Raw genomic sequence first — 23,537 nt, 5'->3', positions numbered from 1 at the left:
ACATAACAAGTTTGTTGGCTTCTTGATCAGAGTTTTTTAGTGAATGTCTCAAGAGTCCAGTGGGAGAAATGTATACGAACTCCAGCTTGAGTTCGCTTCAGTTGAAAAAGTGAAAAGTGGAACACACACACACACACACACACACACACACACACACACACACACACACACACACACACACACACACACACGTCACACATCATGTTCTCACTTTTTATACGTTTTATCTGCATTGGGAGGAAATCTAGTCCACATCCCTGCTCTATTCATCCATTCATATGTATACCTGATTATATGATCATTGAAAGTGCTCAGTTGCCAGAATGAGTGATTGGTATGTTTGGTCACGGGGCCTGATCACGTGGACATGACTATTGTGAGTCACGGTCATAGCGCCACCAACTGGCAGCAGGAAGCGTGTGATTTTGCAATAATCCTCTTATCTTTACCCGAGTCGCCTCAAACTTGGTCAGAATAATGTCAGCACACGGCCGAACTAAAACTGTTGAAGGATTTTTGATATCTTAAATATTGTTGCCATGGTGACGCATCGAACATCAATGTTCATTTCTGGCGTTTTTGAGGCTCTTCGCATGGCTTAAAATTTCGGGAAAGTCAGCACACGCGTCAGAGTTGTCAGCCATCAGGTGTAGGGACAAGCTAAGACATGGGCGTGGAGGAGGGGCTCTGTAGCGCACCTTTTTGACTTAAGTGGTGGGGTCTGTTTTACCTACAGTCGCCAAACACTACGTACTGTACATTGCTCTCATCATGCCCTACAACTTTCATAATGACAGTCATTAGCGCCATATGTGGGTGTTTTACTCTACAGCACTCGCTTCACTATGCATTGGTTTCATACACACACTGGGTGGCAATGGCACCGTGGTGCTTGGGCCCGTCATCGCTGCTTGCAGCTATATTTAATTATTGCTATTATTCATGATTAAGGTAGAATTTTCACTCCGGGGATGCTGTTATAAGAAACTAATCAATGAGAAGGTCATGTGATGTGGCCCAGCACAAAGCAGAGTTACTGTACCGTTACCAAACCAAAGTGGATTATTTTCCTAGAACAGCGCGCGTCCAAAAAAGTTTTATTCTTCTTATAGTACCGCAGGTTGCCAAAAATTACAGTTGTTTATGTATTAAGGAACGACATGCTTCTACATGTGCATTTAATGTTGTACAACTTATGCGAAACCAGTACTTATCACTCGTGTCAAATCGGCACTGAACTACATTACCCATCGGCCCCAGCATGTCACATGGCCATGTCACATGTCCCACTGATCTCTCACACCTGTTCTGTGTTACCCCTAATAAGCACCCCTATACAAGTTCTAGTTTTCCAGCACTTAACTGTCATGCTTTCGTTGCCGCGTTCATGTGTTCCTCGTGTCCACTGTTACGTGTACGCTTCTTGTTTTCACTGTTTCAGTTGTTTGTTTTGCTCTTGCATCCTTGACAGCAGCTATAAACAGTCATTTCCTCACCAGCCTCGCTTTTGTCTCTCTAGCAGACAAAAAACACACACACAAAGACAAAGAAATGCACCTGGTCATGTTAACAAGAAACCGGGAAGCGCAGACTGTCGGAAAACTTCGAGTTACAGCTTTAACTCGGACTGTTATAAAGCACCGAAACTGGAGACTCCTTCCGTAAATCTCTTTACAGAAAACTTCACCATATCAACAATTACATACATGTCCCAATGTAAGGTGTTACCCACAGAAAAAATTATGAGTTGTTACAAGACATTTGTCTTGCAGCTGGAATCACTCTCAGAGCTGCAGATAAAGAAAATTAATTAATTAATTAATCAACCAGAAATCAAGGATTCAACATATATTCTACTTGGGGGGGGGGGATCTGTTTCAAGTCTGCTATTTCAACATTCGGTGTCTTTCAATGCTGAGGTTAAGATCTTTTAAAATGAGAAAAATCATATCCCCCCCCCAACAGAACAGCGCCAATAATACAGCGAACGTTTTCGACTGGACGTGCGAATGAACTGGCTGTAGTTCATTTGTGGTTTAGTCGCTGATTATAAACCAGACTTCACCCTGGAATAAGGACACACATTTCTCCCTCTGAGTCATCTCTGTCTCTGCGGAGAAGACGTCCTTGTCTTTTGGGGACAAAAACAGCACTGGAGGAAAATACAATAAGACCTTAATGTAATCCTTTACAGATTAAATCCTGGCTGTAAATGTGACCGGATCTGATCAAACTGTCAGTAACACACCATTTTACAGTCAACTCATTTCTATATAATATCTAAATAGTAACCCAGATAAGAGTGTGCTACAATGCCCTGGCTAATTTGGCTAAAAAGATAGTTATGGTATGATATTTTACTTTGAGAACAGAGTAACGATGCAGTAATACTACAGCAAGAATAATTCATTCTACTTTATTTACTTTATAGCCCAGGTGTAGTTGTGTTTGTGTTAACACAGAGATACTCAGTACATATTAAACTCTCGGTCTATATATAACAATCACAGTAATATACCTGAGGGGTCCAAGCACCACTCTGCGGTCAGTTCTTGCCAAGTCGTATAGGATAGTAACGACACCACTGACGGACATCCTGTTCCAAGTCTCGTTATCATTTGAAATCCAGATTACAGACCAGTGCAAAGATGTGAACCACTATACCACATTTTACCTACAGATTCCGCATAAATAACAAAGTAAGCAGTAAACATGTTAACGTTTCTAAGTTTCGACATCTTCATTAACAAAAAACGTTCATGTGGCAGCTTTTCCTGCCAAGCGCCTGGTGGTTACGACAACCCCTGTATACAGTCCCCTCTGAAACTATTGGAACAGCAAGGCCAATTGAAGGTTTTGTGCTCTACACCAAAGACATTCGGGTTTGAGATCAAAAGATGGAGACGAGACGAGAGTTTAGGATTCACGCTTTTATTTCCTGGTATTTATATCTAGACGTGCTAAACGACATAAAACATAGGACCTTTCTGTATCAGTCCACTCAACTGTTAGGTGAGCAAAAGTATAAGAACAGATCATTTAAAGTAAATAACACTTAAAATTTGGTTGCATATTTCTTGCCGGCAATAGCTGCATCAAGCCTGTGACTCAGTGGCATCACCAAATTGTTGGTTTCTTCTTTTGTGATGCTTTTCCGGGCTTTTACTGCAGCCTCGTTCAGTTATTGTATGTTTCGGGAGGTTTCTCCCTTCAGGAGGTGAAATGCTGCTCAACTGGGTTAAGGTCTGGTGATTGACTTGGCCAGTCTAAAACCTTCCACTGTTCCCTCCCCCGATAAAGCGTTTTGGATCATTGACTTGCTCCTCCTGATCGGTCAAGTTCCTCCTGATTAATCTGGATGCATTTCTCTGTAAACTGGCAGACAAAATGTTCCTATAGACTTCTGAATTCATTCCGCTGCTGCCATCATGAGTTCCATCATCAATAAAGATTAGTGAGAATGTTCCAGAAGCAGCCGTGCAAGCCCAAGCCATGACACTATACCTCCACCACGTTTCCCTTCACAGGGGAGGATTTTTTTCACAGCTCTCCCTAAAAGTCTGACATCAGCTGTTGGTGTTTTCCTTGGCCGACCCACCCGGTGTCTGTCGCTCAGTACACCACTGGTTTCTTTCTTGTTCATGACGTTCCAAATTATTGTATCGGCTACGCCCAGTGTTCCCTCATCTTTTCTCAGCTTCAAAATGGCTTGTTTTTCTCCCGTAGACAGCTCTCTGATCTTCATGTTGGTTTATCCTTTCTAACAACAAACGCAGTCTACACAGGTGAAACGGAAGGCTAAAACTAGCTCTGGAAGTACATGTTAGTCACGTGTTCCGATATTTTTGCTCCCCTACAAATCGGGTGGTCTGATACAAAACATGCTATGTTCTTTATGCCGTTTAACACGTCTACGTATAAATACCAGGGAATGAAATCCGAGATCCTAAACTCTCTTCTCATGTTCCTCTTTCCATCTCAAACCCGAATGTCTTCAGTCTACAGCAAGAACAACTGACTGGCCTTGTCGCTCCAACAGTTTCTACCGTACGCAAGGGATTTGTGAAAGAACTCTATCAAAAATGATGATTAAAACCTGAATCTGGCAGCCGTGAACTGGTGTAACTGTGTGATTACGGCGCAGTGCGGGTCATGGTCTTTGCTGTAGGTCTTGTTTTCAGGGTTTAGTTCAGTTGATATTGCACATCTGATTTAATCAAGTGGAGTCAGGCTTGGCAAAGTACATCAGATTTAAGACGAGGGAGGAAGAAAGGGTGGAGTGAGGAATCTACATTTAAATAAAAGCTGCTATTACACATCAACCATCCATGGCACAAAACGGCTCTTATTACAAACCATTCCCCTTTATAACTTTCCAAATGTTTGGATGTAAGCTCTTGTGTGAAAACGGGATTCACTGAAACCATGGGGTGGTCCGTGAAGAACAGCAAGAACTTGTTGTTGTTGTTGTTGTTGTTGTTGTTGTTGTTGTTTCGGTGGTGGAAATCACAACCCACTATTTTATTAAAGTTCTGATTTGACTGGTCATTTAAATTCGATGGGTTTAATCCAAATCCCTCAATACCTCAGAAACAAAGAAAGTTCAGGAATGGAAAAGCTACAATCAATTTTCACATTAAATTGTTTTCTAGAACGATCCGATCAGGGATCGTAGATCTGTGTTAATGACAGGACATACACCGTAAAAAAAAAAAAAGCAAATAACACACAGGTTTTTAGCTTTCGGAAAAGAATGGTTATCGATATCACTGTTTATTTCTGTGCGCTTATCCCTTAATAATCATCTGAATATATGATCCTGATGAAAGATTTCCATCTTCATAATACAGTTATGTTTGTACACGTTTGTACGTAACATTTAATGCTGATACATTTCCAAATTTCAATAGAAGAACCTCCTGCGTAGGCGGATTATAAGACTCGGGGCCCGGTGGGAACGTTCGGCTCTGTTCACTGAAATAAACACGAATGTGGAGAAAAAATAAATCTACTAATGGATTAGTCGGAGAAAAAAAAATGCTTTCAAAATGATTAGTGCCCACAGAAAATACGACCCAAACGAACCAGGAAGGTTCATTTCTGATGCGATTCAAAACACAAACAACGCTGACCTCGCTATGTCAAAATGACCCTCGTTAAATTCTGGCCTGAGGTGGAGCACCATGGTGAAGGATTTCTCCAACTTGCACCTTTATCTGCTTGCTTCAGTTTCTCCAATCAAATGACGCTCTGAGAACTTGTGTAAATAGTACAGAGATGATACTGGGGTCATTTTGACATGTCGAGTCCATCTCTGATTGACACTCACACACACACACACACACACACACAAACACACAGAAACATATTTACACATTTATATATATATATACACACACACACACACACGCACACAGTTGTGCCCGAAAGTTTGCATACCCCTTGCAGAATCTGATAAATCTTAATAAAGCCAGGGGGGTGTAAACTTTTGAACAGGATGATCGGTGTAAATTGTCATTATTTTGTTTAAGGATCTTTTTTTTTCATTTAGTACCGCCCTTCAGATGCTAAATAAGATAGTTACACGTCTCCCAGAAGACAAAATACTAACAATTTAAACCGATCATCCTGTTCAAAAGTTTACACCCCCCTGGATCTTAATATATCGTGTTTCCTTCTTGAGCATCAGTGAACGTGTGCACCTTTTGTAATAGTCGTGTACGAGTCCCTCAGTCGTCCTCAGTGTCAAAAGATGGATCTCGACATCATATAGCTGCTGTTAGAAAGGGCTCAAATATGCAGAATATGCTGGAAAAGTAAAGAACGTGCAGGACCTGGAGGATTTTTCTGAAGAACAGCGGGCAGTTTAACTGCTCAGGACGAACAAGGGACTCGTGAAGAACTCTCACAGAACATAAACACAGTCGCGGATCATCCAGGTAACGACACACGGGATTAATAATAAAGGGTGTGTAAACTTTTGAACTGGGTAATTTGTGTAAATTCAGTTATAATCTTGTCTTGTGGACTATATGTAAACATCTGTTATGTGAAATTGTTTATTCAGGGCAGAACTAAATAAACAACAACATGGGATTTTATCATCCGTCTTATTCTATTAACAGTATTAAGATTTAGCAGATTCTGCAAGGGGTGTGCAAACTTTTGGGCACAACTGTGTGTATGATATATATATATACACACAACTGTAAATATATAATATATATATATATATATTTTTTTTTATGTCTTTAACGCGATGTGTTGTTACTGAAAACTCTCCCGATCATCCGGTGACATGCAGACATGTCACCATGGAGACCGCAGGCAACGTGGAATTGATCTCGTGGTGATAAACAAAAGCATCAACCTGAGGATTATGATGAGCAAACTAGATATGACGTGCTACACATTCTCCAACCGTGTGCCCCGTTCAACAGCTCATAAAATAACCCCAATTGACGCAAGAATGTGTGTTTAATGTGCGTTTCTTTTCCTTTTCGAGTTTTCAGTCACGAATGTCCTCTCGCTACCTGGTCCTGTTTACTCAGTACTGTAAAGCCGGTGCAGACGCAAAGGCGTGTAAGAATGATTCATAATGAGCAGTTAGTCAGACTAAATCAGGGCGTATTGATGCAGATGAATGATGAAGGAGACCCTCGGGTGTAAACGGTCACTCCTACATGAACACGCTGACTCACGCGGCGGCTCGAGGTGATGGAGGCAGTAATAACAAGGAGAATGAGGTTCTGACCGAGTGACCAGAAGGGTGTCAGGCTTCATCAGAAGAACGTCTGAGAGCCAGTAGCTAAACGCTTCATCTTCAAATGCTTCGATTGCATTCCACTTCACGTGCGAGCCACTTTCAGGATCTTCTGACGGAGTCAGTGAAAACACAACGAGCCCATCAGCTGCAGGCGTGAACGCTGCTCAGTCTCAGGTCTTCTTTGCCCAGAAACCTGAAGCGTTAACGTCCATCGACACCAAACTGCCATGAGCACTCTCAAGAACACTCAAGTTCCTGGTTCGGGTAAGACCGTGTGCAGCCGTAGCCTCCATCGTCTCCTCCTCATGTCTGTGTCGTTTCATTTCATACAAATGTACGCAGTCTTAATTCAATTTGAATCAATATCCATTTGTGACAATATATTAGGACAGGAATAATGACTTGGCCCTGAGAAAGATTTAGTATTGAACTCGTTTGTGTTTTTTTTTTCCTTTTTCTAATACTTAGACGCGACCCAGACTACAAAACGATCTTTCCCTTCGGAGTGTCCTCCATGGGTTAACGTTGACGCGTCAGATTTATCTCCCTTTGCTCACAGCCGATTGCTCCAGAGCAGGTTAGCCGTGTATTGTAAGTTACCATGGCGATGAAAACCGCTAAAACAAACAAACAAACAAAAAACGACCCACGTCGTTGAGACGGGGTTTGCTCAGATTAAATACAAACTTACCTGGGTAACCACGGCAACCGGCTTCGTGCGACGGGCCTCGTAACGCATGTTCGGATGATGCGTGCGGTGCAGCAGGGGGTGTAGCACGCTAGAAGCGTGTCTCTCCACCACGAAACAAATGAAGCGACTGGAACGTGCTACGGTTAAACATACGCGCAACTACAAATCACTTTTTTGTGAGTCAACACTTTTTTTTGTGAGTCAATAATTCTATTTACGTCTTACTGTCCCGAAACGTACGCGCTGCACACCAATGACCACTCGCTCGAAGGAAAAGGACGTCCGTACCGGTACAGATCATGGTTTTAAGATGATTCATTTGACTAAATAAACTAACTAAGATGTTTTCACCTTTCAGTTGTATTTTATTGTCGATTTGTCGGAACACGATATATTGAAGGTAAAAAGCTTCGAGATGACCCAAATACGTGTAAACACCCGCGTTACGTCAGGAGTTCCGGCTGGCTGTAAACAAGTCTGGAGGCAGCATGTTTAGCTATTGAGTGCTCAACAACAGACAGCGAGGGAGCTCACATTTCATATCCGCATACACGGCCGATTACTTTAACAGATAACACGCGGCTGTTGTTGATATCGTCACGATTTTCTTTATACGAAGGCTATTTTTGCACAGCAGTCAGACTACCACCACTAGGGGGCGTGAACAGACCGGATACATTTTATTTCGGTGTATTCGTTCAGCAGATGCTTGTTGATCTAAAGCCACTTCCAGACGATCCAAAATCCAATCCGGGTACAGAACTGAGAGGTTACGGGTAAAAGGTCTCGCTCAGGGACTCGTGGTGGGTTTGTACTCGAAACCTTCTCATCACAGGAACCGAACCTTAACCGAGGCACAGCAGAGTGAACACCTGAAGGTTCCTTCACGCTGGAGGAAATGGAACCGATGCTGTTTTCATGCTCAAAGCACACAGTCGATTATTATGAATGAGGATCCAGTGGAATCTGGCGCTGCTTCAAGTAGTGATGTCAGTGACTTCAGTGACTAAAGCCGATAAAGCCCAGCATCAACTGTACTAATGTCTCTCACACACACACACACACACACACACAGAGAGAGGGAGAGAGGGGACGCTGTGTGTGTGTCCTCCGGTTTGACAAACACATTTCTCAGAATGACCTTAAACATCACAATCACATCATATCCAGTAAAGGAGGAAGCACAGCGCAGGAAGGAAAGGAGAGCAGCACTCAGTGATCTAGAGAAAGGGAGAGAGAGAAATAGAGTGGGAGAGAGACGGCGATAAAGAGGGCGATAGACAGAAAGAGGGGGAGAGAATCGGACAGATAAAGTGGGAGAGAGAGGCAGAAAGATTAAGTGAGAGGGAGAGAGAGATGGGGAGAGAGAGAGATGGGGAGAGAGAGAGAGAGAGAGAGAGAGAGAGAGAGAGAGAGAGAAGGAGTGTGGGTGGTTTTAAAGGAAACATCTTCCGGTTACACAGATGTAAAATCTGGCACATTGTCCATATGTGATACAGAGAGAGAGAGAGAGAGAGAGAGAGAGAGAGAGGGACAGAGACAGTGAGGGGGGGAGAGTGAGTGGGAGAGAGGGAGAGAGTGGGGGGAGAGAGAGAGGGAGTGGGGGGAGAGAGAGAGGGGGAGGGGGGAGAGAGAGAGGGGGAGGTGGGAGTGGGGGGGAGAGAGAGAGAGAGAGAGAGAGAGAGAGAGAGAGAGAGAGAGAGAGAGAGAGAGCGTGGGGGAGAGAAAGACTAATTAGGAGCTCATGGTGCATAAAACTGATGAGGGGTTTTAACAAACAAGCCCAAACACACATACACACACACACACACACACACACACACACACACAGCATAAGTAAATGACTCACGTGGTGGATCATTCACATGCCCACTCAAGCTCCAAACCATGTGATTTACACATAAAGAACGTGTAAAGAATGCATAATGAACACACACACACCCTCCGAGCGGTCTGTGCGTGCGGTGTTGATCCGAGTGCATCACTGTGATCAGGTACAACAGTGTCATTGAGGTTTTTTAGTACAGATGGGCCGATAATCGGTTTTACAGATGGGTTTCCCCGATATTTAAGCATTGTTCCATAACGGGTTATCGGTTTTGTAATATCAGATCCACGGATAAATGGCGCCATCTTGTGGGCGTTTTGAACAGCCATTAATGTACAAATGAGGTGTTCCATAAGCGCTTGATATGTAGCTTAAGCAGCTTGGCGCTAAGAAACAGAGACCAGCTCACAGAGTCACGTAATCCGTTTACCTCATCAGAGCTTTTATTTTTAGTAACTTTAGTAACAGTGCACTCGATTTTTTTGTTTTTTGCACTCTTTCAGACCTCTCGATTTATTGGTGTATAAATAAGAGTTTTGTTTTGTATACAAGGAGGAAGTGAAATTGACAAAATTGTTATAAATTAAACAGTTTGTTCGGTTCAGTGGTGTTCTCAGTGTGTGAAAAACAGAAGTAAAACAATCATTTAATTGTTAATAATCTTCATATCGGTTATCGGCACATAGCATGCAAATATCTGTATTGTTTTGTTTTTTTGTTTAAATCTATCGGTCGATCTCTAGTTTTTATCATCGTATTGTCAGTTTCAGGGTGGACCTCTTTTATTTTAAACAGCGTCCAGCAGCGTCTTCTGTGCTCAGAACTTGACGACATGAAGATGAGTAACACTGTGTATGAGGAAAGATGAGCTTTAGAGGACTTACACACTAGCACACACCCTGTAGCCTAGTGGTCTCTTTCAACAGATGCATGGTGCAGATGGGTGCCAATACATCTGTGCACAGCGTCAGATGCGCTAGAGCCTACACGTGTATGTACAAAATGGCGTATATAGTAGTTTGGCCTGATAAACCTGCAACTCTGTGAATTTCACACACCATCTTTGTTCTGCTTGTATAAATCCTGTGTTTGTGCGCCCTCTAGTGGACACGGCTCAGTAACGTCCTGATCAACAACTGTCTGGATTTTAAAACAAATCCTTCACACTGAAATATTTGTCTCGTGATCATGATTTTTTCAGCAACCTTCAACTTAATATTGATGAGAAGTCCGACGTAGAACCAGTCGGGACGTTAGCGCGTACACACTCCTCGTTGTAACATCAGTCGAGATATCGCCTTGCTTCTAGCTTCTTAATGTCTTAATGTTTTTTCAGGCCCTGAAAAGAAAAGCTCCGCCCTAGACGTAACGGAGCCGCTCAGCTCCGCCCTTTCCCCTAAAACGGCATATTTCAACGCACGCATAGTTTAAACAGTGAAAGACTGAGGCGTGTTAACGTTTTTATTTATTTTTTTATTATAACCGCAGTACACCTCACAGGCAGCAGGGGGCTGTAATAATAATTACAAACCGCTCCTTAAAAATCAGAACAGACTCTCTAGTAGGTTTAATAAAGTGTGTTCGTTTTCGGCTTTAAAACGCTTGAGGTTGTGAAAGACATTCCGTCGGTAGCTGATGATGCATCAGTAAACAGTCTGTAATGTAGCTGAAACGTTACAGTGGATTAGATGTGTTGCATTAACAGCATGCTGCATACAAAACAATAACGCCCACCTGCCGCACCCTCTCGAGTGCAGAACGGTCCAGCAGTCGGTTCTGATTAATCGTCTGAAGATGAGTCAATCGGTGGGCTGTCGCACGTCAACAAACATTCGCAGAGGTCGCACGTCAACAAACACTGGCGGAGTACAGGGATTAAAGTACAGTTTCAGTGCGTCTCGTCATCCAGTTCAGAGTAACCTTTCAGAGTTACACGGTTTGTTCACACTTCCATTAAATCCGGATCTCAACTGGCATGAAGAGAAGTGACGTGAAGTGACGTGAAGTGACGTGCGTTTGGTACAGATTTGAGCTTGTGAGAGATTTAACACCGTTATAGAAATCTAAACATGGACTGTTAGGGATTAACTTTCATTTGTAAAGATGCGTAAAAATGTCAGCTGGGGAAGAATAAGAGAAAGAGAAACCAAAACACACACACACACACACACACACACACACAAATCATACACGCACACACAAATCATACACTCATACACACACAATCATACACACACACAATCACACACACAATCATACACGCACACACAAATCATACACTCATACACACACAATCATACACACACACACACACACACACACACACACACAAATCATACACTCATACACACAATCATACACACACACACACACACACAATCATACACGCACACACAATCACACACACACACAATCATACACACACACACACACAATCATACACACACACACAATCATACACTCATACACACACAATCATACACACACACACAAATCATACACTCATACACACACAATCATACACACACACACACACACACACAATCATACACACACAATCATACACACACACACACACACACACAATCATACACACACACAATCATACACACACACAATCATACACACACACACAATCATACACACACACAATCATACACACACACAATCATACACACACACACACAATCATACACGCACACACACACAATCATACACACACACACAATCATACACACACCATACAATCATACAAACACACATATACACGCACACATTACACACAAAAAAGATACACAGTAGGCATGTGCTAATATTACAGCTCTGTATCACAACTAAATATGGTTTACACTAATCATCATCATCATCATTATTATTATTATTATTATTATTATTACTACTCGACTGAATCTGTATTTCTCACTGAGACTAACGGTCGAAACCAGCAACATCTTTCAGATAAAAATCTAAGGACCCCGCACTATTATGATATTATTTTCGGAATGACTCTTGGTTTATAAGAAAATAGTCCAGGATGCAGCGGAGTTACTCTTACCATCCTGAAGCCGATTCTCTTCCCAAAAAACTAACAGCCAGCTCAAGTGTTTCAATCCCTCTTACACCACATCACTTTACCAAAACAATCCATTTCCTGGAGACGTTCCCGTGCTGGAAAACTTCCAGCTTAACGCTCGAGACTTCCAAAAAATGCTACTTTTTTTTTTTTTAAACCGGTTTTACGTGGACACGTCCCTGTGTGCGCCGTCACTATAGAAACAATAACGTGTTGCGACTAGCTGCTGTCACAGAAGACTGACCGACGCCCTCTGACCAATCAGAATGGAGAATTCCCAATCGAGCGGTGTAGTACGACTGAAATAAAACGGGATGTTCAACACACATACGGCGGATTTGTTTTCCTCGGCTGCACGTCTTTTCACACACCGTCATTCATATAAAGACGTGAACGCGTTCTCCTTGTGATTATCGGCGTTCTGATACCTCGTTAACACGCTAGGATTATCAGCACATGCCTAACTCATAGTATAGTATAGCAAACAAACACACACACACACACACACACAGCCTCCTTTTGCTCTCCATCTCCTCTGACAGTTGTGACATCATCAGCACACTCCGTCTTGATTGGCCAGTCTGGGAATTTCCGTCAGAGGCCCAGTTCAGACTCGGCACTGGTTCATGGCGTGACGGTTTAGGGTTTGAGTTTGAGCCAGGGGTAGAGCACGGTGAGGATGGACAGAACGGACGAGGTGAGACCGCACGCCCCGACGAACCCCGGCCCGGTGGCGTACAGACCCAGCTTGTCCAGCGGGATGAAGACGTCACACAGGTTCTTCAGCGTGTCCAGCAGGAGCGGAGGGTTGCTGCGCAGGACGGCCGCGAGCAGACACAGCTGCCGCCGAAGCCTGGCCGCGAAGACGGACGCGCAGGAGGACGTGGCGGAGGGGAACTCGCCGTTCTCTACCGCGCCTGAGAGATGAGCTTTGGCCGAAGTGCTGCGCCGCTCGCGCTCCATCAAACCGTACATCTCGTACAGGTCACGGCTCAGGTTCAAGATCAGCGCAAACAGGTAATACCTACAGAGAGAGAGAGAGAGAGAGAGAGAATAAAAGAAAAGAGAAGAGAAGAACGTGCAGGAAACAAAGAAAAGAAGACTCACCTGAATGACCTCTGACTCCACTTGTTCTGGTCGAGTCGAGGCAGCAGCCCCGCCTTTCCGGCCCACAGCAGGTTATCGCAGGCGAAGTACATGGCTCTGTTTAAATGGGAGACGGTGATGCAGAGCCGCAGCACGCAGTCGGAGAGGTGAATGGCTCGCTTCGCTGCTTCCAGAGCCTCGGCCGAGTTCCCTAACCGCATCACTGTGCACGTGGAAACGCACAGAAATACACACAGCTCAGTAAACAAACAACAACAACAACAACAACAACAACAACAACACCACAACTGTGAGTGAACGTGAGATTAGGACTGTGTTAATAATCAGCTCTACGAGCGATCATCACGGACAGTACTGTAGTCACGGACACGTCCACAAAAAACTTTAAACACACCTGCGTTTGAGTTAAAAGTTTAAAAGAAGGACGTTGGGAAAAAAGGTCACAAGGACAGAAGGGGAGAAAACTTGATTTTTAGTTCATTCAATCAGAAGGAAGGAAAGAAAATTCATACGGAATTAAGGGAGGAAGGAAACAGACTTGATTTTTAGTTCAGTAGTTGACATCAGTTGGGCAGGTGTTTAATGGACTGAAGCAGTTGTACACTGCAACTGTACGTGCACACGTGTAATGAATAGAATTGTGAACGGAGAGCGTTAACGGAGATAACGACGAGAGACCTGAGGATGAGAGATGTGAGGACGGACGTGAGACGCAAATATGTGAGAACGTGAGTATGTGAGAATGAGACATGAGTACGTGAGGACATGAGTACGTGAGGATGAGACGCGAGTACGTGAGGACATGAGTATGTGAGAATGAGAGACGTGCGTATGTGAGGACGTGAAGATGTGAGGATGAGAGACGAGAGGACGTGAATATGAGAGATGCGACTATGAGAGACGTGAGGATGTGAGAACGTGAGTACGTGTGGATATGAGGACGAGAGGCATGAGCATGCGAGGGCTTGAGGACGAGAGACATGAGCATGCGAGGACGAGAGGATGAGAGACTTGAGTATGTGAGGACGTGAGGATGTGAGGATGAGAGACTTGAGTATGTGAGGACGTGAGGATGAGAGACTTGAGTATGTGAGGACGTGAGGATGTGAGGATGAGAGACTTGAGTATGTGAGGACGTGAGGATGTGAGGATGAGAGACTTGAGTATGTGAGGACGTGAGGATGTGAGGATGAGAGACTTGAGTATGTGAGGACGTGAGGATGTGAGGATGAGAGACTTGAGTATGTGAGGACGTGAGGATGTGAGGATGAGAGGATGAGAGACTTGAGTATGTGAGGACGTGAGGATGTGAGGATGAGAGACTTGAGTATGTGAGGACGTGAGGATGTGAGGATGAGAGACTTGAGTATGTGAGGACGTGAGGATGAGAGACTTGAGTATGTGAGGACGTGAGGATGTGAGGATGAGAGACTTGAGTATGTGAGGACGTAAAGATGAGAGGCGTGAATATGTAGGGACACGAGCATGTGAGAACGTGAACATGTCAGGACGCGAGTACGAGAGACACAAGCATGTGAGGACGAGAGGATGAGAGACGTAAGTGTAAAGATGTGAGGATGAGAGGTGTGTGTATGTAAGGACGTGAGGACGAGAGACGTGTGAGGACGTAAGGATGAGAGACGTATGTGAGGACATGAGGATGGGAGACACGAGTATGTGATGATGACTGACGTGAGTATGAGAAACGTGAGGATGACAGACGTGAGTATGAGAGACGTATGTGAGGACGTGAGGAAGACAGACGTGTGTGAGGACATGAGGATGAGAGACACGAGTATGTGATGATGACTGACGTGAGTATGAGAAACGTGAGGATGACAGACGTGAGTATGAGAGACGTATGTGAGGACGTGAGGATATGTACGTGAGGACATGAGGATGAGGGACACGAGTATGTGAGGACGACAGACGTGAGGACGTACGTTTTCTGCTGAGACTCAGATGAGCTTCCAGCTGCTTGATGGTTGTTAACAGTTGAGCTGCAGCTCCTCCTTTCTGCAGTGTGTATCCGAGCAGAGTGCAGGCATACTGTGCAGCCCTGTGTATACACACACACACACACACACACACACACACACACCTACACCTGAACACAGCCTACTGACAAGATGGCAAATGTATTTCAAACCTAAGTGTTAAGAGGAACCGTGTTAACCGAGAGTAGAGCTGGAGCTGTACAGGACTGGGATCACGTGGTTTAGGGGATAAGATTTTATATGGATGTTGTTGTCTACAGAAGTGTGGCCTGGTGGAGACCACTACAGCAGTCTGTAGGGAACAGGGAGCAGGCCCTCGCTTCAGACACAGCCATGTTGTGTTCTACTGTAGTCCTTAGACCACATGTCCGTGTTGGAGTTGCACACCGCGCTTTTCTCACCTGAACACTCGCTCTTTCGCTTGACTCTGAGCGCTGAATCTCACCCACGTCTCCATGTACACAACCGCCGCCTTTCAACTACCCCGAACTCAACAAAGTGCGCCTTTATGCACTAATTTGATACTTTTAGACCCACACGACACACGTTTAAAGATAACACAACCTTTAAACTCCTACGTCGCCCGTGCATTCGGCTAACATTTCGTTTATTTTGACAGCAAACAGAATGTTTTATTGCGCATTGGCGCTGACTTCCGGGTTACGGCTAGCGCAGAGGGACAAACTCGTCTCGCGCTTGACATTTCCACAGTGTAAAAGCCTAATGGCGTTTCCATAACTGATGAGTACAAACAGGCGTCGTTATCTTTCATGGAAGATCATATATGAACAGAACTTTCCACTCTATCGGTATTTACTTTGTTGTAATAAAGATATTAAACGTAAAAATTAAAAGTAGCTGCCCTCACGCCATTTCCGGATATCCGGGGGGGGGGGGGGGGGGGGGTTGCATATTTTTCACATTCATTGGTGTCGGATCCTCTACAAAGCACAGTTTGTTAATGGTCACTTCATTTACTCAAGGGAAAAAGTTTATGCAACACCTCTATCACCTGTGTCAAAAAGTAATTGCACCCCCCACCCCCAATTATAATAACTGGTCGTGCCACCTTTAGCAGCAACAACCGCAACCAAACATTTCCAATACTTTGAGATTACACTTTCACATCACCTGTGTAGGAATTTGAGCCTGCTCTTCTTTCCAGAACTGCTTATTGGAAGGCTTTTGAGTATGAACTGACCGTTTAAGGCAGTGGTCACCAAGCGTCTTCCTTGAGATCGACCTTCCTGCAGGTTTCATCTCCAACCCAAATCTGACACAGCTGTTTTAGTTGATCAAGAACTTCTTAAGGCATTGATTAGATGGTTGGAGCTAAAGATTTCCATGAACAGGGTTGGAGACCCCTGGTTTAAGGTCCTGCAACAGCATCTCAATGAGGTTCAGGTCAGGACTATGGCTTAGAACAGTGGTTTTCAAAGTGGGCGCCGCCAGGGGGCGCCCGGGGGGCCTCTTCTCTTTCTCACTCTCAGACATACACACACACAATCAATTCCTAATGTTATGTAAAGATGTAAGATGTAATTATTAATTTTAAAAAAAAAGGGGGGATGTATTCAGAAGTCTGTATTTTTAATGTGTTTTAAAGACATCTTGCAAAAAGTGGGCCTGGGTCAAGTTTTAATGCCATTTGGGGGGCCTTGCCCTGAAAAAGTTTGGGAACCCCTGGCTTAGACCACTCCAAAATCAATTCAACTCTTAAAAAAAAAAAAAGATTCAGCATTGGACTGAAATTGCGCTTGAGCTTCTGATCACAGACTGATGCCCGGGCATTCTCCTTCAGGACTTTCTGGTAGAGAGCTCAATTCATGGTTACGTCAATCATAAGAATTTACCCAGGCCGTGACGCACCAAAACATCCCCACACCATCACACTTCCGCCACCATGTTTGGCTGTTAGTAGTACTGTTTTTACTGTGGAAGTGTTTTATCTTCACACCAGATGTAACAAGACCCAGGTCTTCATCACTCATCAGTACACAGAACATTTTCAGAAAAGGTTTGGATGGCTATCAAGATGCCCATAACTCTGATACTCACGATTCCACCCGTTTCCATCCGTTTATCCACTGGTTATCCTACACAGGGTCCCATGGAGCCTATTCCTTGCACTGGACTGGGTGCCAACCCATCGCAACTCACAATCACACACACACTATAATATGGAAATGCCAATCAGCCTGCAGGCACATGTCTTTGGACTGGAGGAGGAAACCAATGCAGTACATGGAGAACATGCAAACTTCATGCACACAGCACTCAGGCGGGACTCGAACCTCCAGCCCTGGAGGTGCGAGGCAAACAGGCTAACCGCTAACCCAGTTAGCCCGATTGCACCAGTTATTTGTCCTTTCCCGATAATAATTACAATTACAATGAATTATTATACATTTACTATTGCTGCCTTGATTCGTTTCCATCATTGCCTTCAACCAGTTTTGTTTCCCCCAAAGAAAATGACAGACAAAATCACACAACACGTGGGAAAACTCAGCTATGCCCATTTTATTCAAGAATCTCTCATGAAAATAAATTAAGGAAAATATAGTATTCATGATCACGCAACTGAGAAACAAAAATCTCACAATTAAACAAACAAACAAACAAAAAAAAACCCCTAACAATAATCAGACATACCATTTTAGATTTTACGTGTAGTAATTGCACAACATTGATAAAAAGGAAAACTATAAAGGAGTCACATTTGTACGCCATCTAGAAGTCAGACCTGTGTGTACTGAAACACTCTACAACAGGAACAGCCGTATGTATGAAACGTAAAGGCGGTAAAGAAGTTCGAGTCCCGTTAGAGCTGAGCAATACATCTTCATGACGATCTTGGCTGCAGAACAGGCACGTTAATAACCCCGAAATGTCTTACTGTGTGCTGTGAGGTCTCTCATCGTGACTAATCCCAGACATGTGAGATGAATTCCAGTGTGTTTGGATGAATCATGCCTTTTAAACCTTTTAAAGGTTTGGTTTATTTATTTATTCTTTTTAAAAAACTGTGAACACCAAAGAGCTACCAATAGACCAGAATCATGGCCTGATCTTAAGAGTTCATATATCATGTGCGTTCCTACGCTGTGTGTCTCCGGACTTTCCCCCCCCGTCTGTGTTGCACTGCTCTGTGCCAAAAATAACACCACTTTGCAAATGAGCCTCAGACCAAATGACTCCCTACTTCCCATTTAAGTCCACAGGGTTTGATAGTGTGACTTCTACACCAAACTGGGAGCTATTTGGGATATAAACCATATTACCTACAGCCCCTGAAACCCCGCCTGCAAACCTGCGATCCACATCTGCAAAGCTAACCCGACCGAGACGAATAAAATAAAACCAGAACCAGCATGAAAGAAAACGTTACATAATCCATTATTCTACTGCAAACGAACCTTCGACCTATTGAACACAGCCTGTGTATTATTTAAACTACATCTCTCTCTCTTTTCATCTCTTTTCCTCACATTCTCTGAACACTCTTAAAATTCTTTTCAGCCAAATCTGAAGCCTACTATGGGCTCTGGCGCCAGGGTCTGAAATGGTTCTCCATCTTGGTTCTCCATCGTGGCAGTCAGTTTCTGATTTTCTCTTTTGATTTCGCTGCGTGTATGAAACCAGGAAGCGCAACTAAAGCAACGAAAATCCCCAATTTCTCGAGCACTCTGATCGAGTCGGGACTTCACCCAAGCGTCAGCGTTTGTTTTGTAGCGTGTCTCCGTTGTGTGCGTAGCGATCGGTACTGCTGCTGTTCTTGCTTGTGGATGTTCACTGCCCAGTGGTTTTATTTATTTTATCTTATTTAAAAGGTACGAGCTGTATCATCGGTCCCTCCAGGATTTCGCCATCCTAGAAATGAACGCAAAAATCGAGCAAACTCCGCAACATTCAGAGGAGCGTGCAATTCTTTCGGAATCGCCACGGGTTTGGTGCCGAGACGCATCGGGTGACGTCGTCACGGCGCGCGTTCGGCCAAAGCCCTTTTCGATTCACGTGTACAGATAAAAGGTCTCGTTTACCAGCAAACATCACCGTGAAAGACCGCGCAAAACTCTTTCGCCAATTCAACAAAGAAACTCTGCGAAATCCTGTACGGACTGATTAATATATATATATATTTAGCGTCGCAGAACAAGCAAACTGTACATAACTACATTCCCTCACCATATATTAAATGACAGGATAAGATACTACAGTAAGCTTGTTTTTTCCCCCCAAAACACAACAAAAGTCATGAATGGGGAACTGAAGAAATTTCGGAGCGCACACCCGATAGGATGTACGTTAGAATGAAAGTGAAAGAATGAAATGATGTATATTTTACGAAATGGTCTGACTGATCTGATCTGATGTGGATGTACTTTCTCCTTTTCAAGTGAGCGTTTAGAACAAGTGCGTGACGATACGACGGCGGTAACAGGACTGCGAGCGTTTCATCACAATGATGGGAGAGTCGGGTTGGTTAAAAAACGTCCTCGTTTACTGCCGCGGTGTTTGGTGGAGAAATCCCATGTAATTTCAGACCCTGGTATCAACTCTCCTTCTTCACATCGGTCCCTAAAACAGCCTCACTTCTCCACGACCTTCGTGCTTCGTCCCGCTGGTTAAGAATCGGAGGTACTACAGTTCTCCTGAAAGCCGACGTCAAAAGCTATGCTCCCTGTGACTAATGTCGAGTTTAATACGTTTCCGCTAAATACAGTATTGTGAAGAATCCCGCTATAGTCCTCGTGTAACGAGTAACAGTAAGTAGCCGATATACCTTGGCTGTAAGTGTGTCCTGCACGTAGAAGGCTGGTGTCTGATCGAACATAACCAAACGATTCAGAGTGCTTCATCAAAATAAATCCTATAATAAACTATCTAGGTGAACAGTTCAGGAACCACCTCTCGACAGGGTGGAGGTAACAGGTTTACAGATCCGAAAACCACGACAGTGATTTCCTCCTCGTCGTCGTCGGAGGACGCCGGGATCCCATCAGCCACCTCAATGCTCGGAGTGCTGTTTCTTGCGGAAGGGCGCTTTAAGGCGGCTCCAGAGCGATCGGTTGCGTCGCGTCTTTCTCTCTCCGCTTCGAACCACCTCGGCCTCGCGCTGCCGGATCTGACGCACCAGAGCAGCGAAAACCTCGTCGATGTAGTAACGGAACGCTGCGGACGTCTCGAAAAACGGACACTGGAACTCCCTCGCCAGCTCCTTTCCCTCCTCTACTGACACCTGGTGGCGAGGAGGATACGTTAGAAAAACAACACATGTAACACAGGTATGACGAAATCAAACACAAGAGCGTGTACGTCTCCTGTACTCCATGTGTGATCAGTGATTTGAGATATAAAAGACACAATTAAAGTAGGCAACAATTTAATATCATCCTATTTTGAGCTGTCTGCAGTTTAGAGCTCGACCGATCAGTACCAGTAACCGATCGCTGGAACTATCGGTTACCGGGAAATAATCCACACCGATATTTGCGTCCGTTGCGGGAGCGACTGAGAAGCGTGCGCTGTCGTTGTACGGTACGAGAGCGGCCTCTAGAGGACAAATAACAAACCACCACTGACTAATTTTGTTGTGTTATTTGGAGTGTTTTTTTTGATTCATTTTGAACGTCTCTTGTTTTTATTTGTAATTTGGAGTGTTACTTTTTGGTCGAGATTGGATGTGTATCTTTCATTCATGTTAATATTTATTAATACTTAATATATATTAATATTTATTCAATTTACAACAGTACAGTACATTTTCATGGTACAGTCAACACTGTTTATTTTTGTAATAAAGTTCAGCAATATTTTACTTTGAGTGTTACGTTTTCATTCAGTATAAATTTTAAAAATCGTTCGATTAATCGGTTAGGCACCGCCCAACTTAGTTATCGGTATGGGTAAAATCCACTATCGGTCGACCTCTGGTTTACGGTGTGATTCAGGATTAGCTGGGGATTTCATTCTCTTTCACTGAGCCTGACAGGGAGTGCAGCCACGCCCACTTCACTGGAATTTTCTTCCTCACCCATAAATGTTCCAGCAATTTTACAATATAGGGTTATCAGTGCATTCCAGCCATAGTTGGGAAAGTTTGGGAATGTTGGCAATTTGCCAAAACCCACACTTAGTAATACTTCTTGTATAAACCAAGCTCAAGTGTTGACAAAGGCGAGAAATAACGAAACTTGTTTTGGCAGGAAATCATTTATCTGGAAACCAGAACCACAGCGCTTCTCTCCGTCTGAGCCGAAGGACAAATAAACCGATAAATCAGTTTAATAAATGAAAAGTTGTTGTCATGTGATCTACTGAGCCCTGAAATCGCTGAAAACAAAGCATCATACTGTATAGAACAAGATTTTGTTGACATTTATGAATGCACTGGAGCCAGCAATGAGAGGCACAGAGGCCACGCCTCTCTTCCCAACACTGAGCACCGCGACAGAAGCCACGCCTCCATGTACTCCGTTATTATTTCTACAATTACTGTATTCACACTGCAGACGCTGTGACGTTCACTTGATATACTTCATGTTAGAGAAATAAAACGAGTAGATTTTTAATCCCTTCCCCTGCTTTTGCGTGTGAGTGTTACCTGTCTCAGGTGTGTGAGGTCAGATTTGTTTCCCACGAGCACCACTGGCGTGTCCACTGTGCGCCGCACACGGCAGATCAGCTGCTTGAAGTGGCGAGCCTCCTGGAAGCTGCGCCGGTCCGTTATGGAGTATGAAATGATGAAGCCTTCGCCAGCACGCATGTACTGATCACGCATGGCTGTGAATTCGGCCTGCACACACACACACACACACACACACACACACACACACACACACACACACACACACACACGACATTTTCTGTTCATTATAAGCCTTAGATTATGTGGTTTGTCTGGCGTACCAGTCCCTATCTATGTTGTTACTATAGAAACGATAATGTATTAGAACGACCCGCTGTCATAGAAAATTAATCAACACCCTCTGTTCAGATGGATCAGATCCGAGATTTAAAAAGTGCTGTGGAATAAACGTTACAAACATCAGGCGCTATTAGAAATGTCCCGAGAACCTATAATATTGCACTAACACTAATAATAATAATAATAATAATAATAATAATTCCTTACATTTATATGGCGCTTTTATTTCTAGAAGCTCAAAATGATTCACATAGTATGGGGGGGGGGGGGGGGGGGGGGTGTGTCTTATCAACCACCTCTAGTGGTTATTCCTAGTGTTAACACTAGGATATTTTTTAAATAAAAGCACATCCGCCTCACGCCTCCAGGGTTGGGGGTTCCATTCCCGCCGCGACCCTGTATGTTCTCCCCGTGCTGCCGGGGTTTCCTCCGGGTACTCCGGTTTCCTCCCCAGTCCAAACACATGCATGGTAGGCTGATTAGCATGTCCAAAGTGTCTGTAGTGTATGAATGGGTGTGTGTCCTGTGATGGATTGGCACCTCGTCCAGCGTGTACCCCGCCTTGTGCCCGATGCTCCCTGGGATAGACTCCAGGTTCCCTGCGACCTTGAAGGATAAGCGCTACATAACATGGATGGATGGATCATGACCCTGTCTGTTTTTTTTTGTTGTTGTTTTTATAGAGAGATTTAAAGAATTAAGCCATACTCTTAACATCACTATCCCTGTTGGAAAGCGTATCTTAGCCGAACCCCTTTAGAAGACGGCATTAACGGAGAGAAGCGGAGACGTAAACGGCGCTCGTCAGGAATTTTCTCTGTGAGGATCGTACAGGTCGATCTGAGCCTGCCGAGCTCACGCATGACTGTAATGAACAAGCCCTTTGATTAACGAGAGAAAAAAGAAGAGGGAAAAAAAACCATAAGCGCGTGTATGAGAACGTGTAAAACCTCGAGCTGATTCCCAACACGCTCACGTCTGATACAGGGGACACTGAGGACGACGCGCGCTGCCTTACCTGTCCTGCTGTGTCCAAGATATCCAGGTTCGCCGGCTCGTCATCAATGCGGATCTGCGTCTTATAGGCGTCCTCTGAGAGAAACAGCGCCACCGTGAGGTCGTGTACAAAAACGACAACGTGTCA

At 44.1% G+C, this 23,537-nt stretch overlaps 3 protein-coding genes across 5 annotated transcripts in view; all 3 read right to left on the bottom strand.

Annotated features, from left to right (window-relative positions):
• The window catches only part of syt11a (synaptotagmin XIa), a 201,391-nt gene that overhangs the window by 137,535 nt on the left and 40,319 nt on the right, over positions 1-23,537 (bottom strand). The gene's annotated exons all lie outside the window — the stretch shown is intronic.
• On the bottom strand, positions 10,738-16,780 carry pex11b (peroxisomal biogenesis factor 11 beta). Of its 2 annotated transcripts, none has more exons than XM_017481111.3 (4): positions 16,664-16,780; positions 15,409-15,524; positions 13,466-13,667; positions 10,738-13,382 (listed from the first exon to the last, which is right to left on the bottom strand). In XM_017481111.3, exons 1-4 carry the CDS (start codon positions 16,720-16,722, stop codon positions 12,998-13,000), a joined length of 762 nt encoding a protein of 253 aa, XP_017336600.1. In that variant the 5' UTR covers positions 16,723-16,780; the 3' UTR covers positions 10,738-12,997. The 2 variants fall into 2 exon arrangements, with proteins under 2 accessions (XP_017336600.1, XP_017336601.1); XM_017481112.3 differs by lacking the exon at positions 16,664-16,780 and adding an exon at positions 15,864-16,149.
• Positions 17,971-23,537, bottom strand: part of rit1 (Ras-like without CAAX 1) — an 11,877-nt gene continuing 6,310 nt past the window's right edge. For both annotated transcript variants that reach the window (XM_053684080.1, XM_053684081.1), the window contains 3 exons: positions 23,412-23,485; positions 22,070-22,261; positions 17,971-20,704 (listed from right to left, as the gene is read on the bottom strand). In XM_053684080.1, the coding sequence (XP_053540055.1) occupies positions 20,474-20,704; positions 22,070-22,261; positions 23,412-23,485 (497 nt within the window). In that variant the 3' untranslated portion in view covers positions 17,971-20,473. The remainder of the gene's footprint in view (positions 20,705-22,069; positions 22,262-23,411; positions 23,486-23,537) is intronic.

The sequence above is a fragment of the Ictalurus punctatus genome, chromosome 12 (genome assembly GCF_001660625.3).
Source record: "Ictalurus punctatus breed USDA103 chromosome 12, Coco_2.0, whole genome shotgun sequence".
Lineage (NCBI taxonomy): Eukaryota > Metazoa > Chordata > Actinopteri > Siluriformes > Ictaluridae > Ictalurus > Ictalurus punctatus.
Note: the sequence above shows the minus strand (reverse complement) of the source record. Positions and strands in the feature narration are given on the sequence as shown.